Genomic DNA, 18,449 nt, shown 5'->3' with positions numbered 1-18,449 from the left:
TTCGGGCATTATTAATATGCAAAATCAGATGCATTTTTATTGCTGTTGCCTTCCAACCTTTGCTTGTAAAAATACTGAAGATATATCTGCTAAATATTGAATTTTATGTTATATAAAATATGGCATTTTTAAAGACACTTATTATTTAGTTATAATATTGATATTTACATAGACTTTGTGCGTTTGCAAAAATGGACGGCTATATTTCTTTGTGGAGAAAAGAGACTTTTAATACGTTTATTGTCTTTACCTGCAATATAGTTGTTACTTCTTGTAAACAAAATATCAGACATTTGCTTGTCGCCATTGTAAACAGTCCTGGAGCCTTCCCCATCTATTATAAGTCTAAAAAAGCAACACAGACAATAATTACTGTTTCAAATTTATCAATATGCAAGCCGGCTTCGTATTATAGTTTTCTGTAAACGCATCGTTCTATTAATAAATTATCGTTTAGTGTTTATAACCTGTAAGATATTTACATCATTGTAATCAAGTCTGTAATCAAGTTTAGTTGAAAAAATATAGATTCTTTCACTTTCCCATTTCCTAGGGTAATTAATTATATGGACGGATAGCTCAGTTGTTTGCACACTGGCCTTCCAATCCTGAGGTCGGGGTTCGATCCCCGGAGCTACTCGGGAATTTTCAGAAACGCTTTTCAGTGTTTCCCACCCAGCTAGAGGTGTACTGGTCAGGAACCCAGGCAATCCTTGCGTGTATCAGTGCTATACACTGGGCACGTTAAAGAACCAGGCTGTCTATTCGCAACGAGCTAGGCTAAGTTAGCCGGACAAGCCTGTATCTGATTTCTGATCTCTCTGTGGGGGCTTTGTCTCACTCTGTCCATCTGGTCAGATCGCTCTGTGTCTGTACTAGTAGAGGATGATTTCGCGCCCTGTGTGGCTGCAGTTGCTGTAAAGCGCCTTTGAACGTGTTTATCATGAAAAGGGCGCTATATAAATCTGGGATAATAATAATAATAATAACATGCGTGAAAAAGCAAGTAGTTAACATGTAATTAAACGCGCCTAACGCATAAAAATACCTAAGATGCTTGCATTCAAAGCTAGCGTCATATATTTTGAAACACAACGCGGCGAGGGAGAATCTTTTGAAGACCCTGTCAACCATTACAAACTTCGTCGTGAAAGCTAATCGTCTAAATGCAATGTTTATTACTTGCCTTCTATTGAATCGCTCAGGATGAACACGAACGCAAAATCGCGTTAGATCTGGTCGATCTGCTGGAATCAATGATAGGCAATCTGATATTTCAAGAGTGTCACTAGCTGCGTTGTTTATGTAACCTGAAAATGATGAACATTTCTTCCAGATTATTCTATTGATTATGTTTGATAAATTCGAAAAGAAAATAATACCAAATTTGTAAATAAGTATCACTTACTTATTTATGAAAATCCTTATGTTTTCAGTTATTTCAGCAGTTAGAACTAATAATACGGACATATATTAATTGTGTTCACTTTTGCATCACCAGTATCACTTTCCATATGTATCTATTCGTTTATAAGTATTATCATTATAACAGAATGTTATTTGAAATTTTGAGAATTATGCGAAAAGCAATGAAATGTCAATTGTATATATAATAAAAATAATAGTATCAGTTTTTAAAAGACCTTCATAGTTTCGCATAAGTAGTATGCTTTTGTTTATACAGTGTCTTTGACTGTAATATAAAAAAATGAACAATCACCTGGTTCAGGACATGTAAAATCTGTTAGAACACCGTCACTTCCAAACATAGTTCTATAACCGAGAATGTTTGTCAGATCCAAATTGATGAAGTAAAGGGAATTATGGGTCAGGTTGAAAGTGTCATGATAAACTTCTATGAAATGTCCGCTTCCAAGCCGTTCAAAATGGCAGAATTTTGCAGCCTAATAAATTGAAAGAGAAGTCACAGCAATTTAACATATTTAGAACCATTACAAAACAAGAGTTTAGTTGATATAAGAAACCAAGTGAAGCTTACTAAACTTTCCGTCACATATAATTATTATCTCATAATAAATTAACATTGAATAGTTCGTGTAAGGTTTATCTTTTAAATCCCATAATTGTAAATGTAATGAGTGCTAAAACACTCACAACAGTTACAATTCTGACAGTCTAAAACAGCATGGCTTAAAATTAATTGTAGGTAAACAAATTGCTTATAACCAGCAGTCTTAAGCACATCAGTTTCGGGCTAATTACTTTCAGATAATGGTTCCAATAAAAAGGGGTCAGTGTTCACTAGAAAGCGAGTCAATTATATAATTCTTTCTGTTTTAAATATCATCAAAGAAGAGGAAAAAGAGTATTTCTTCATCAAACATTCAGCTAATATATATGTTATATCATATATTAAAAGCTTTATATTTGTTGACACTTTTAAAAAGACAAAATGATTGATGTTCAAACGTTCTTATTTAAGAATACATTAAAGTTCTTGTTTTGTTTGTTAGTAGCAACTTAACGTATATATATTTATGAAAAAGTATTAAGTCTTTCTAATCATGTTTAACTTATTACATGTATTTTATTCCGATTGAATGTAAATTATTATGTGGTAAACAATTGTATGAAATGATAACAAACCTAAAAGAAAGAATTTTAAGAAAAATGATCGCATTCATATGACCTTTCTTCTTTTTAAAGCTTCCCCGATAATGTAAAGAACATTTGTCTTAGATTAAACTTATGTGCACTTCGATATTTGTATGTTTTAACATGGCAGCTATTGCTTTAACAGTGATGTTACTGTCATTGGAAACAATTTATGCAAATGAGATTGATGGAGAAAGTAAAGTTTTGAATGTTCGTTTTAATCTTGTTTTAATTATGTTTGCGATTCAAAATTTCGAACCAAAATTAGTTAAAAAAACCAATAACTAAGAGAAATTGCAAGAGCTATATTTCATTTTGATGCCACATTCAAGGAAATGAAAATTAGCTGGTGACGTGTCCAGTTGAGAATGCGTGCTATAACGTAAACGGAATAGCGCAGACAGAAATGACTCACATTCGGAATTACATTGTATAATGCATCAGATAGGATAAACAAAAGTAATACAAGTTGCAATATGAATATGTAATCTGGGAGCTTTAATAGCATTTACCGACATACATGTGGAGTAAATTGTGTCTACAACTGATGGTATATCCGCGAAGTGTGATGTGCTGGTTTTATCAATATAATTATTAGGGTTTCGCTCTTTTCTTTATTCGACTCCAAATGAGACACCTAATAACTTTTGTTTTCGTGCGTATTTCGATCGTTGGATGGGGGTCAGCTTAACATGAGATTTTCTTCTGATCTAGCTCATATTAACAACATGGACGGGTTATAAGATAATTCACAGACGGGATTTTGGTCACTTATGCAATTCAACGAGAGGGGCTTCGTCCTATATTCATTCAAATGGCGTTAAATTAAGCAAGAAACAGTACAATTTACGCAACGAATTGTTTAAAGCAAAAAGTCCTTACCTGTGGTTTATTTTATTATTATTATTATCATTATCATAATTACTAGTATCATAATTTTTATAACTATATTAATAATATTACTATAGATAAAATTATCACTCTACAATCACCGTAATTTCAACTACATTGCAAATTCCTTCATGGTCTAGAGAGGACCCTACATATGCGCTGATGAGCAGCAGGTAAGTTCAGAGTTGTTTATTTGTTGTGTATTTCAGGGACATTTAAATATTAGAAGTACTAAGCCTTTGAATCCCTATTTTTTACGAAAACTTGAGTGTATAAATTTATTGAATTTTTAATTGTTAATTAAAACTATATTAAATATACAAATAAGTTTGAGCTGCTTTCATAGACAGTATTAAACACTTCCGTTCTTGCTCATTTAGACCAGTGGATATCCATTCTTTTTATTTTACCTCTGTGTGATCAGATTACAAAAAAGCAGCCGTTGTATGATCAAGTCTTTTATAGTTCATACTGATAATCACATCACATCATATAGTCAATTATTTTAACAACCAATTATCTTACCACAGCTAAAGATTCGTCGTAATTTCTAATAGACCGTAGTAATTCGCATTGTTTGCTTGTACCAAGGTCGTAGTTAAAACTGACACAATGGTCTAGCTTTAAGCATAGTTCTGCACATGAACTCATGGTTTGAATATCCATATACACTTTAATAGGTGTAGACACAAGTTTTCCTGTTTGAGCCTCCGTAAAATGTGACAATGGGTTATTGTCTGAAAATATAGATTCTGAATTAATATTAAATCAAAACTATCTGATGCAAATATATGTTGTCATGTGTTACAAAGTACACTACTTTGATAGCTTATTTAAGTAAGCGAAGCGTTTGAATAGTATTTGCTCATTTTGTTCACAAAAATGTTTTCCTATTCTAATCGTTACAATAACATGCTCAGATAGGTTTAGAATATGACAAATCTTCTGAAGAAGAAGTCAAGTTAGATCGTTTGAAATAGTTCCTAAGAAGTGAGGAAACTAAGTTGCAAATTTTCGGGGAAAGGTTTTTCAAGGAAGAACGGAAATTAACGGTATAATAAAATTCACAATAAATAATGCTTCATCGTGTCCTATTGCCAGAAAGGTCATTTAGAACTACATTGTAAATGAATTGTATAATAGAAATCGGTGTTTAAAATCACTTGTTTCAGACTCATATGTTTGTTACATTATAGCTTGAAGTGGATTCTTACGTAACGTTTAACTGACAGGCGCGTAAATATTTCGGCGCATCCTTTTTTACTCATTAAAACTGAATGTGTGGGTCCTAAAGTAGACGCATGCTTTTTATAGACGAGAAAGATAAAATATTAATCAAAGGACTTATACTGAAATGGCAGTCAGCTCAACGATTATCTATATTACAACTCCCATATAAGAGAAAACATACAAATGCTATGATATTTTTTGTTTCTACATAAAAACTCGAATTCATCATAACCATAAAGCTATTGAAATTGCAGTTCTAACTAAAAAAGAACATATGTCATCGCCTTTTTACGGTCCGCATTTAATGATCAGGAACCAGCTGTTCAAAACTTTAACAGGCAATTAAGAGAACCTCTAGGGTTAGAAGACTTAGAAAAGCAAATGTTTACGTTATGGATTATGAACACTAAAATGTATGTACAGTAAAAGCAAAACATCATACTATTGTTTTCTCACCAAGACTGATATTTTGAGTCAAACTTAAACCGGCAAATAGTTCACTAGCTGGTTAAAGTTTCGAAAAACTGGGCCCATTTTATCAAAAGTCAGGTCAAAAGAATGTGTACCAGAAACAATGTGTTCACGTTCGTTTAGTTCAATGGAAGTCCAGTGTTGAATTTGATCTCCATATATCCCTTTCCCATAGCCAACTGCTACAGCTGCGTCAATGATTTCAGAGTCATCATGGACGAGCACGGACGCTTTCATGATTGCTGGATTGCTTGTTGTCAAAAATTCAGCAGTGATTCTTCCGGTAGGTGGAGTTGTATCATACGTTGGTAACATACATGTTGTGGGAGATCTTGCTCCACTTGTATTCTCAGCATAAAGCGTAAAATATAATGGTTGCCCTGTCGGGTACTCATCCATTGACTAGAACAAAATTAAAGTTTCAATTTTAATCTCATTAAAAAGATTTAAACTAGTTTCGGCTAAATCATTTCCACGACTTGAAATTTGGAATATATGTGTAAAGTATGGCACCGACTAAACTGAAAACCAATTTTATAATCTTCACATCAAAACATAGACTCCGGACACTAATTTAATCTAGCTGCATCAAATCATAAACCTATTTAAATTTTATAAAAAATACGGCTTGTAATTCACAAGTAAATATGAAGAGGCAGAAAATAAATGCCGTCTGGTACTTTGTTGAAATTAATCTCATATCAAGAGTGTGTCTGGCCTTCTTTTAATAATATTCATGACCAGAATAGTTCAAACAGTTCAAACAAAATACCTAAAAACAGGCCAAATATAATGAATTCCCCGTTATGACACTTCGAACATTAAATTCTAGATAACTGACAATGACATCGTTCTCTTATTCAGTTTATTACCTTTTCCGATCAATAAATCTCATATACGTAAAGGAAACTCGGGAATCCGAGGTGCGCAAACGAAATGACGCTATGGCCTTTTTAAAGTCATACTAAATGAGTTCCAAATGCGTTACCAAATATCATCTGCGATTTTACGGATATTTTTATTTGTAATTTTCAACACATGGAGATAGACGATATACAATAAGCAGGTGTCTGTGAATTTTGTTTTGCTTTTCGAAGATATAACCATATTTAATCCTACTTAATCTTACTCGTTGATTGCACGCCTTAGGTGATGCAGGTTTTCCACAAGAGCAGAATGCAACATCTTATGTATCCTACAACAAGCTACCGTTATAATAACCCTTTCTATATAAATAATCATGGAAACGAAGTATTTCAACATTATACTACAATACCGTCATTATTTTAATGTTTAGGTGTATTTCTCCATACACAGGAATATTTTAAACAAATAACATCTTTACAAACAATCTACCTGTAGTGACAATTACATTCTACTGTTACACAGTACTGTCCCGCACGATGGATACTTAAAATATTCTCAAAAAGTTGTCCCCCTTTACAAATGAATACAGAAAAGTGTTCAGCTGACTGAAATTAATCATTTGAATATTGTACTGGTTTGAAAAAATCCATGTATTACTAAGATGTTCTCGTATGCCTACTGTAATAAAATTTTGCAATTGAAAAGCAAACCTTGTCATTTTGAAAACTAGTGTTAAATGATATCTTACAGTGGTTATAACTGTTGATGGACCCCCAAGCTCCCTGTTGTTGACAATATCATTATTTCCCGGAACTGTCCCAATGTCAAGGAAGAACCGCAATGGTCCTTTGTCTTCAGAAGCTGCTACCGATATCGAATATTCTGGTTCTGTGTAATCCAGATATTTATGTTGAAACACCTCACATTCTGGAAGTATTATTTCAACCTGGTCCTGAAATAAAAAATAAAAATCTGAATAAATGACGTCAGAATAATCTTTCCAATATGCCATATGGAGCTAGAGCAGCTGACTGCTAACCCGATAAGTAGGTTATAACCCTAGTGAGGATGGCATTTGGCCATAGTCTACAAATTCAAAACCTGTATCGCTAGTACTAAAAGAAAGGAATCGCTATGTATAATAAACACAGATTGCAATAACTGTCTTTATTTTTACAATCGCCTACCAATGGGATAAGACTAAATCTATCTCAGTGAGTTACTTATCAATGTAGTGGTAAAAGTAATAATATTACATTTTATTAGAAAGGATAATTCGAAAAAAAAAAAGATAATAAATTGAAACGTACATCGTGGATGGGTTGTGACACTTCCGGTGGCGTAGTATCTGTTTCCTCAGTAGAGACATCAATTACCTTTTTCTTGATTCGTGGGGATGAATACTCCCAAAGTTTTGCACGAAATAATGTTGCTCGAAATGAAAAGAATAAAAATTTCATCTCAAACGTCACTAAAGCTGACAGCTGCAGTCTAACAGGTATAAGATCAAGGTCCATTGCCAAGCTGCAAAACATTACTTAAATGTAAATATATTATGATTTTAAAAGCAATTTATACGTGTTCATTTTCAAGTCATATCAAATAACGTAATGCGGCAGGTATAATAAATTGCAAGCAATTGAATTATGAATGATACATAGGACAATTCATGAAACAACAACAACAAAAAAGCATACGGAAGAACGGCCAAAACATTTTAAAACAAAGTTTGACCCTACTTGCCTTTGATTTCATTTGTGGTAATAAACCTTAGTTATCTACCTAAAATCGTAAGCATTACGGGTAATGTATTCTTATTCAAGAAATGGTCATAATAAACACAAGGAAGCTTGAACTTGTCTGATATTAAATTTGAAACAACTAGATTTTCACGTGTTTTTTATTCTTCCGCATGGTACAGATCAGCTCACGCGGAAAACCCACTTTCCGTTTTTGCTCGAAGGGAAAGTCTTGCATAGCGAGGAATTCCTCCGAGTTCTGCCTTATTCTGACTCAGAGTACCGATAGTTATAGTTTTATTACTTTAGCGGAATTTCGTCGAGTCACTCTGAGAAATTACTTGACGGAAATTATACAGGTAACACTATAATGATTTCCGGTATTTTGTGGCCTCTCCGCGCAACTCCGAGTCTGTAATAAACTACTAATCGTTCATTTCGAGTGACGCGAGATGATTTCATCAAACACCGAGGCAGTATTCCCTTACCTTGATGGATTTTTATATAATTAGCTTGTTCCTTTTGCTGTTTAAAATTTATGAATTTTGATATTGAAATAGTTTCTGACCATACGAATTAGAAGAAGCAGCATATTTCTGTAAAATGGATTAAATTATTAATCATATAAAATTAAATATACTTTCAAATCATCGCCGTTAAAGGAAAGTGATTTGTTATATTTTGATATTGAAATAATTTCTTTGTGTATTAAATTTAGAAATAAAGTTAATTTAGTAAATGCACTAAATTAAGCATAATTCGTAACTAGATAAACTTTAAAATAACACCCACTAAATTGTTAATTGTTAAGTATGATATTGAAATACTTTCAAACTATGCTCTTTAAATAAGAGATAAATTATATAAAATGGACTAAATTTAAGAATTATATAAAACTAAACAAACTTTGAAATAACTTGCGTTAAAGAAAATTGAATTGTTAAATATCATATTGAAATAGTTTCTGACAGTGCAAATTAAATTCGGAAACAGATTTATGTAAATTGAACTAAATTAAGAACTACATAAAACAAGATAAACTTTAATATAATGGCCGTCAAAGAATAGAGATCTTTCTATTGAAAATTATAGGAAAAATTACAAATTGTCACTATGAAAATGGTCTTTCATTATTGATTTGGAAGAAATCAAGATCATTTACTCACGAAACATCCAGAGGAAATTTAGAGAAATGCAGTTCAGCTCGAGTCGGAAATCTAACGTTTATTAGGCTGCCTTCTAATCTAAGTTTTGCAAACAAAGGTCCTATTCCGATTCCAGCTTCTCCGTATGCGGTTAATGCTCCATGCGGTTGCACGATGGCAGCGGCTGTTCTGGCAATCAGTTTTCCTTCCCATCCAAGTTTTACTCCATAATATCCATCGGCCCCAAAGTCTGAATTCAATTAAAGCAACATATCACTTTTGTGTAGTTATCGTAAGGTTTTTAGTTCCGCGTCAAATGCCATACAGGATTTTTGTTTTCTTTAAGAAGTTTATGAAACTAATAAATAGTCTTACTGTACAGTATGGCACATGTGAGATATCAAGTGATTAGTTCCAATTTCATGTTAATATCAAAATGTTAACTTTAAAGAGCGAATTCATCTTTGTACATAAGGTTTTGACGTTCTGTTTAGACAGAGCATAGAGCAATATACTATGTATTTTTGAAGAAAATATAAACACATAAGCGAATAACGCATGTATACACTTACTAAATGTTAGGCTGATGATGCCTCCAATTGGAATATTGATCGGTGGACTTTGGTAAAAATGAACAGGCGTTGTCGGAAACGGTAGGTAGCCAGTGAACGTTATTTCAAAAGTCTTAAACGCATATTCTAATGTCCTATCAACCATCTTCTCCATTACTTCTGAGTACTACAATAAAAGTAATAAAATAAAACAGTTTTGTCAAAGTATCATTACTAAGTAAACATATTACTTTCAGTTCTTTGTGTAAATGTAATAAAATACCCGAAGCTGGAAGGACACATAATCAACAAACACGAATGAGTGATTATTTGCAAGACAGATAGAATTAAAGTAATTTAAGACTATTTAATTTAAGTGACTTTCGAATTTTCTCAGATTATAAATAAGTAAGCAACTCGTGTCAAACACATTTTAGATTCCTTGGTCGGGATTTATTAGGGCAATATTCGGATCCAATGTAATTATTGTTCAGAAGTTGTAAAAATGTATTTTATCTCTAGTTCTTACAATTATTCTGTTGAATATTGTATAAACTGTATTAGATTATATGATCAGTTTATAAAGTACAGCTTATAGGACTTGCAGAGTCGTTTCACCATTAAGAGAGCCATCGAGTTAACCTCAGTTGAATAACTAAACAAAATTTTCTAGTCCAGAGATACGATTCAACGCTTCCTTTTTTAGTTGCTGTTAAATTTATAGTATCGAACAGAGAAGAAGAACGAAAGCATTTTGCTTTGATGTAACCACATACCAAAGCTTTTCCAAGACCAATAAAATCATTGGTTATTTGAAATATCTTAAGCGGGTCAAGTTTATTCATATGTAACAGTGCTTCTACATCCCCGATTGTCATATCTGCCAGATGTTCTCCCAATAATTTGATGCCCGCTTCGGAAAAGCCACTTCCAACGATAAAGGGTTGATCTGCTCTATTGAAAACATTAATGACATTTCCAAGAATGGACAAAATCGCTTCACCTGGAAGAAACAAAACGTGCAGTGCGGTACTGAAAGAACCGTGTATAAAATCAACAGTGAAATTTAGCAGAATACAAACTTGCGATGCATGTAAAAATCTCTAAGAAGATCATTTGTAAGCAAAATGTGATAACAATCAAAATAACATGTCAAAGCAGCTGAATCTGAATGATTCAAGACTGAAAATGCAACACCCCTCGCTTCCGTAACACATGTTTCAGCAGAACTCTATGAACATTAAATGGATTCAATGATCACGAAGAAACAGACAAAATATATATTTGTCTGTTAGCAATACTTAACAACTGTGTTGAAACGCTTTTCAAACAAATACTGATTTATACAAATAGGGGGAAGAAGGGCATTACTTCCTGTTACGGTAACATTCGTGTTGGCATAAAAGCCACGCTGATATTTCAAAGTTTCAGGATTATTTTGTCCGAGAGATTTCAGGACCAATGAGTAACTTGAACTGGAGTCGTCATCTGGCAGGAGTTCAGCTTCCCACACCTGCTCCTTTTGCAAGGTCTGTGCGTCAAAAATAACAAAATTATATATATATATATATATAAAGTTAAGGATATTTAACTTTGTTACTACTATTATAATATATTAATGGAAAAATGTGTTACTCTAAAACGTTCATCCATTGAAACTAGCATTGTCTGAATTTAAAATTCTGTCAGATTCATGAAAGCATATACAGCGCATACTTCTGTGCAATCTCTGGGGAATTACATTGAGCAATTAATGCATATTAGATTAAAGAAATTATGACGCTAATCATTAATTTACTTAGGACCGAATTTTGCAAGGAGTTCAGCATTTCATATCTCGATTATTCAAATAGAACACAAATTCACGAAGTTTACGTATATATTTACGATCAAATGTATGAATTTCGACAATTTCATTTTAGATTAAATGAACCTTGATGAAATCATACATGTATTATTCATCTGCAAATGCAAATCAGAAAAAGAAAGAATTATACCTCTTCTTCAATCAGATCATTAAACATAGTCTGAATTTCATTTTTTGTTGCGCCCTCATTCATGAGTTCTCGAACAAGCACTTTAAAGTCAGGATCATCTTTGCTGCAACAGACATAATTATAATACGCTTCAACACTGTACTTAAACTAAGATCGTAGGTACGGCCAAAATTAATTCTACTGACCAGTAGTCACCGTCACCGTAGGCGTTTAAATTTTGCCTTTCAACAATAAATTTATACATATGTATGATAAATTACTCGTACATTTTCTTTTTATTGCAAACTGTTACTGCTCTAGCTGTTGATGCTTCGATTCTCAACAATATGATCGAAGTCCATCGTTCCCTACTCTTGATTGATGTTTTTGAAGTTTCCAGCTACTAGTGGATAGAAAGTCAGTTCTGGAACGGGTCCAACCCAATTGAAATTGCACAAAACAATAAAAAACACAAAAGCAATACCACTTTAAGGAGATAACTGAAGCATAGTTATTGCGTGTTCTAAACAACGTTTTAATGTATTACAAAATGAATTGCTTTTTACGGGCCGACCAGTTACAAATTAAAGTTTAATATGCTTACTAGATATCCATTACATCTCTTTTCTTCCTTTTCGTACATTGAACCTTAGCCAGTTTGATATTTTCCATCATGAAGTTCACGTCGCACACAGTTTCGCCGAAGGAAACTGCGCAGACAGTAATGTTTAGTGACACCAAATGATATGAAGCCATTTTGTCGATGATAAGATCAATAAAAATACAGTCTGCTATACCACTGGATATCACATCTGAAATTTAATGACGACGATGATATAAAAATGTTCAAAATATAGATGGTTACTATTAAAAATAAAAGCATATATCTCCATATATATTTTAAACTAGTTATCTTCAAATATTATCAAAGAGAAGCATCTTAAAATATAAATGGCGCAGTGTAGAATATATGTAATGAAATCAAAATGCTGGAATTCAGTGAAAACAAAATTATCTTGTTACACCAATATATGCGTAGGTTTGTTGTAGATCATACCTGTGAAGTGTTACTCAAATCGCTCAAACAGTAAATGAGAAGTACTCCGGACAAATTTGATTAAACAATAACCTTGAAGAGACTATATCTCCCCGTAAGATAATCCGGACAGACAGTGTCGACAATACGGACAAGTAAACTTCATATCAGGCACAAAAAAATGTATGACTGAAATCTGAACAACTTTTTGGCAAGAATCTCTACATAGTATTTATGTAGAAAAATTAAAGGGTCATACGTCAGTGAAACTCCTACAACCTTAATCACTTTCAAAATCTATCCACCCGTTTACCTTCCCATCATTCCCTTTTTGTATTTTGCATATAATCAAAATGTACTTGTTGTTTGATTTTTGAGACAACCCGTCTACAATATTTTTCATTAGTTTTTTTTTTCATTTTGAGTCTACTTTGCGATGCATGGCTCTATGGCTTATTTCAATTGGATGATCTGTGAATCTCGGAAATCTTCCCTTACCTTTTATCTTTTGAAGAGCTACTACTTCGTATAAAGTTATTCGAGCGGAAAAAGCCGAGGTAATGTGCACTAAGGCTATAAAAAGAATTCAAGCGAAGTTTCAATATCTGGCTGGTTTATTTGGAAGAAATGTAGATATGCAAACGATGTGCAAAACTGCGTATCATACAAGTTATTCTTTTATTTGGCCATTTTGTTTTTTGTAAACAAACGCCAGACGGACGACGAAAGGGAAAGAAAAAATATGTGTCTTATGAAATAGAAAGAAATATTTTATTTGAAATAATGACTGATTTGAAATATCTAAATAACGGCAAAATGAATAAAGGTTTACCAGGAAAGCTTGATAATGTTCTTGTCCAGATTTTGTTTTCTATTTCGTATTGTACAATGTCGTTACAGTTAATTCCGATTTGAATAAGCGCATTTATTGCCTCCTCTTGACCTTGTTTGAAGTACAAGTCGGTACAACATGACAACTGGCTGCAATCGCTATTGTAGTGACAAATTTCTGCCAGCGATTCGGGAAGGTCGTCACAATCTAGTAATAAAATAATCAAGTTTCAGTGAAACTACGAAAATAATAAAATGTTATAACAAACCAAGCAAAACATTGAAACTTTATGAAATGCTGTGTGTGAGGAATTAGAATACATAAAAGAAAAAAAAAGAAAAAGAAAAACAACAAAAAATGTAATATAATCAAAAAAATATTTGTATAGTCGAGCTACAGCGTCATATCGTCGGATTACATTTTTATTTATTTATTCTATTTTCATGAGTTTCAAAGTAAATGTTAATTAAATCAAATTCGTAACGACACTGATTTCAAAACAAATAAAAACAGGATCATATGCAACGCATTTTTAATGTAGGAAGCAGTTGGTTCATTATCAAAGTGGCTGAATAAAATAGCTTGCAGTTGAAGAGTGAAGCGGTATGACGCATAAAAACTAATATTTTTTTCATAAATCGATAACATGTTTCTTCTAGTATCTGTTGCGATTGAAAGGAAAGGTTACAGATAAGCAGCTACTTACCGATTCTTTGGTCATCACTTAAAGTATCTGTACCATTTATGGTATCTGTACCATTTATAGTGTCTGTACCATTTATGGTGTTTGTACCATTTATAGTGTCTGTACCATTTATAGTGTCTGTACCATTTATGGTGTCTGCATCATTTATGTTGTCTGTACCATTTATAGTATCTGTACCGTTTATCGTGTCTGTACCATTTATAACGTCTGTACCATTTATAGGGTATGTACCGTTTACACCACTGGTATTATTTACGATACATTTTGTTAATCTCCAAAAGTCGTGTGATATACCTTAAATGATAATGTTTGATGATATCAATCAAAACGCATATAACAAGGCGAAAAGACGCAAACACCACTCAGCAAAATAAAATATCTTCCCTAGACAACAACTAGGTACACGGTTTCAGTATTCTAGCTTTATATTTCGTGAAAGGTAAATACGAGCAAAGGATATTAAATTCTCCATTTCGTTTCTCTTTAATTTAATAAGAAATTTACATGAAATGTTTATGTAGATGAACACCTTATATTTTGTAATTTCTAAAATTTTGATATTATGTAGTTCGACTTATTCAAGTCACTAGTCAATATTGACACTGAAATATACAAAGAAAGCCTTTTGTAAAATATACCATAATAAGGCTGAAATAGATCATTCGTAGATATGTTCGGACAGGATGGATAAGGCATTCTCAAATCATTTGCAACTGTAATTGTTGAAGCATTATTCCCACTGGATTCAAAACTTAGCTGCAGATCAATGTCAATAGAAAAGTACTTCTTCGATTGTACATTTGTCACCATGAACCTAAAATTTTGAAATAAAGAAGGACGTTTTATACTTTTATATATTTTACACTGAGTACTTTGTATAATTCGAAATGAAATATTTAACTATTGATTTAGTACAACAACATTAAAGAGAAAGGCAATGATGTTTTTATGTGAAAGAATTTTCAAAATCTGTTACAAGCATTTGAATATTTGATAAAAAAGGCGGCCGTTTTGTTTCCAAGAGAACAGCAATCCACCCCCCCCCCCCCCCCCACCACCACCCCCTCTACCAAAAAAAAAACTGGCAAATTCATTAAACTTCTAGACACATATTTGAGCTGTTTTTACTTATTTCTGTAAAAAAACACTACTATTTCCAAATATAATGTAAAAATTACCATGTTTACATCTTACACTAAGAAACATATGAAACTAACCTATTTAAAAGGTTATTTGCTAAAGGAAGAATTTAGCAGTGTGTAAATGACGTAATAAACACACTAAAATGACTGCGTCCATAATCAGCCATTTTCTAAATTTTCAAGCTGCCATATCTGTTTCAATAGTGGAGTTTGCAAGTCTTTCAGCGTTATGAAAGGCTTGAGGATGGCTTATATTTAAAATTAACTTATTGTCAGGAACTCCTTGCCCTTAAATACTACAGTGTTATTTTGAATTTGAATTAGCCAATATTTTGCATTTTTAGTCGTTTGATAAAATTCGTACCTTACTCCCCATACTCCTTTGGCATTCACACTGTGCCTCGTTCCTATAAAAAGTAACAAACTGTTGACTTATTTAAGCTGATTTGTGTCATTGTTATATTCTATATATATAATTTCGTATTTGTTTTGAGACACATCATTTACTTAATTGCCCGTAACAGCTGTCGATTCAAAATCTTGCTTAGGGTGGGAAATAATTCCACGTGAGGAAGCTACCTATTTTTGATGTCTAACATCATACATGAAGAGGATCTTCTAACAAAATCAAAAGCAGAAAACCCGCCGTTTAAACTGAACTTTCGCCGGGGTGACGAAATTTTCCAACGAAATGAATGAAATAACTAACTTAATATGAACAACATCGTATAACTTATTAGATTCATCAAACAGTTACCCCAATTATAGTTAAGCAGTTCTATTTTCTCGTTGATATTTTCAACATTGACTTCCATTAGATAGCTACAAGGGTCAAGAGTGAAGTTCATCCAAAGGTTTCTGTCAAGTACATTAGATCGCATGCAACATTCAAAGTAACTACTATTAGGATCCCGTGTACACACAGTATCATTTGAATATTCCATAACGTCTACTTCAAGAAGACCTATAGAATAAAAACGAATCATACAAAAATTATCTCGTATTTTCGTCTTACATGGTACATGGTTCTGTTTAATCATACTCATATTATTGAAATATCTAAAAGTATATGATTGTTTGTGCCAGAATTATAAACCACGGGCATTGAAATATAATAGTCAGGTTACCGTCAGTGGCATAAGGCAAACACTTTGCAACAAATATGAATTGTGTTTAATTCTTTCAAATCATTTAGTTGATAAGTTATTATATTTTATATACTATATATAAAAACATGATATTTTATATGTTTTTCATTTTCCGACTTATGCTGGTCATATAGCCAAGACCTTCTGCTAAACTGCTATTGGTTGTGCATGGAGTTTTGGTGAGAAGATGAAGTAAACCCAGGTCACGTATGAGGTTATCCGTTTGCTTTTCAGACATATCGTATGCATCTGACACTCCATTTTCTAACATCCACGTTGTCAATGAAAATTCTGAAAAAAAAGAACGTTTGACATATCATAAGGTAGTTGTGCATGTTTTATAAACCGGATGTTATGGCGTAACGTCATTTGTCTTGGTACGACTCGGCACATAGAACAAAAAACATTTTATGAACTTTTGGCAATCTATCGGTAACCTTATTGAAACGGTTAAAATCTTTTTAGAGATAATCAATTATTTTAAAAGTTTGAAACATTTATTAATTCCAATGACCTTAGGTCATCTTTTTTTGGAACTCGCACTCGACATATAGATCTACATTATATTCTACAATATTATGTTAATTAAAAAAGAGAAGTTTCATTAAAATCTACATACAATTTTCTAGATCAAAAAGTGTGATTTTCCCATTAACTCCCTTTATGTATATTTGCGTGAGGTTAACCGTTTTTCCAATCAATATATTTAACAATCAGGCACAGTACCCTATCTTCTTTATTTGCCGAATGCTCTTAGTATATTGTAAAGTTTTTGTAAATGCGGGTTTAATCTAATTCTGCCTTGTGGAACTTGTATAACGTTATAATCTAGAGTTTTCTAATTATTTGCTCTATGTATGTACGTTAATAATACAGGCTTATGCAGTGCATGGGGCTTTATAAATACTTGGTCGCTAAGTACTATGACTTCTTTGTACTCAAATGACATTAATTCATAACATAGTTTAAAGATGATATACACAAATTATATAGGTAATAGTTAAACAAAAGAAGTTGAGCAAAAATACAAACAATATTTTAAACTCTATTTTATGCAACTTGCGAATGCTTAACGTGAGGAGTAGGTTATCACCTTAATAATCATTGCGGTAAGCTTTTCAGAAATTTTGACTACTTATAAAGATATCTAATGTTCATCTTTCACTGAAATATTTTATCTTTAGATATTCACTTTAAATATACAAAATTCTGAAAATTGTATTTAACTTTAACAATTAACTTGTTAATTCAATGTTTACATAAATTATATGTTACAGTAGCAACTTAATTGTTCATATTTCCCAATATCAAACTAAGGTCTAGTATTCCTTTAATAAAATAATATATGTCAAGTCAACTCAAGAAATGAGATATGTATATTGTATATAATTTACAATACCAGCATTATCAAAATCCGGCGGGAAACTGCAGACACGCCGGGGTAATCTTGTGTCATCAAATATATCTATTTCTCTTTCGCAGGCATAGTCACTTTCCAAACAGATTTTTAATTTCATTTGAAGTATAAATTCCTCTGATGAAAACTCTTCAATCGTGAATCTGTGAAAGAAATGTCTCATGAATAACTCTCGTCGGCAACAAACGCAAACATCGTTTCCATTTCCTTGTTATATACAAGTAAACTGTATTGCAAAAGTATTATTTTGAAAATTATAAAAATTTCCTACGCAAATATTTTGAATATCTTGTGGTTAATGACACACACACATATCTAACCAAATTTTTATTTTCACCGTATGTATCACAATTAATACAGCTCTTACAATACTTACTCAAGGCGAAGGAAACCTTGTAGACTGACCATTGTTTGATGTCCTAAAATATTGATAATTAACATATAAACAAAAGAAATAAGTTTTAGTAAGTAGAGAATAATGCACTGATACATTTCACTGGGCCTTATTTACAGGAATAATTTGATAGTTCAATATTTTGATAGTTTTATTACCAAGCAATTTTTTTGTATCTAAAGTGTATGCTGAATACTTCGTTAAATGTTTTCACACGTTGAATATGAATCTTTGCGGAAACAAACGAATGCAAGTTATAACAATGTAAGTATGTGACAAAAGACTAAG

At 32.4% G+C, this 18,449-nt stretch overlaps 1 protein-coding gene across 1 annotated transcript in view; it reads right to left on the bottom strand.

The window, feature by feature from the left end:
• LOC123523178 (uncharacterized) overlaps positions 1-18,449 on the bottom strand; it is a 125,635-nt gene that overhangs the window by 50,561 nt on the left and 56,625 nt on the right. The window contains exons 64-84 of the mRNA XM_053543101.1: positions 18,144-18,186; positions 17,750-17,910; positions 16,492-16,641; positions 15,960-16,166; positions 15,567-15,609; positions 14,699-14,874; positions 14,061-14,354; positions 13,355-13,561; positions 12,091-12,298; positions 11,508-11,610; positions 10,882-11,041; positions 10,287-10,513; positions 9,532-9,697; positions 8,981-9,209; positions 7,386-7,599; positions 6,824-7,027; positions 5,304-5,610; positions 4,033-4,244; positions 1,721-1,904; positions 1,142-1,310; positions 251-345 (exon numbers count right to left, since the gene is read on the bottom strand). Coding sequence (XP_053399076.1) covers positions 251-345; positions 1,142-1,310; positions 1,721-1,904; positions 4,033-4,244; positions 5,304-5,610; positions 6,824-7,027; positions 7,386-7,599; positions 8,981-9,209; positions 9,532-9,697; positions 10,287-10,513; positions 10,882-11,041; positions 11,508-11,610; positions 12,091-12,298; positions 13,355-13,561; positions 14,061-14,354; positions 14,699-14,874; positions 15,567-15,609; positions 15,960-16,166; positions 16,492-16,641; positions 17,750-17,910; positions 18,144-18,186 — 3,759 coding nt within the window. The remainder of the gene's footprint in view (positions 1-250; positions 346-1,141; positions 1,311-1,720; positions 1,905-4,032; positions 4,245-5,303; positions 5,611-6,823; positions 7,028-7,385; positions 7,600-8,980; positions 9,210-9,531; positions 9,698-10,286; positions 10,514-10,881; positions 11,042-11,507; positions 11,611-12,090; positions 12,299-13,354; positions 13,562-14,060; positions 14,355-14,698; positions 14,875-15,566; positions 15,610-15,959; positions 16,167-16,491; positions 16,642-17,749; positions 17,911-18,143; positions 18,187-18,449) is intronic.

The sequence above is a fragment of the Mercenaria mercenaria genome, chromosome 1, assembly GCF_021730395.1.
Source record: "Mercenaria mercenaria strain notata chromosome 1, MADL_Memer_1, whole genome shotgun sequence".
NCBI classification, from domain to species: Eukaryota; Metazoa; Mollusca; class Bivalvia; order Venerida; family Veneridae; genus Mercenaria; species Mercenaria mercenaria.
This window is presented reverse-complemented; position numbering and strand designations above follow the sequence as displayed.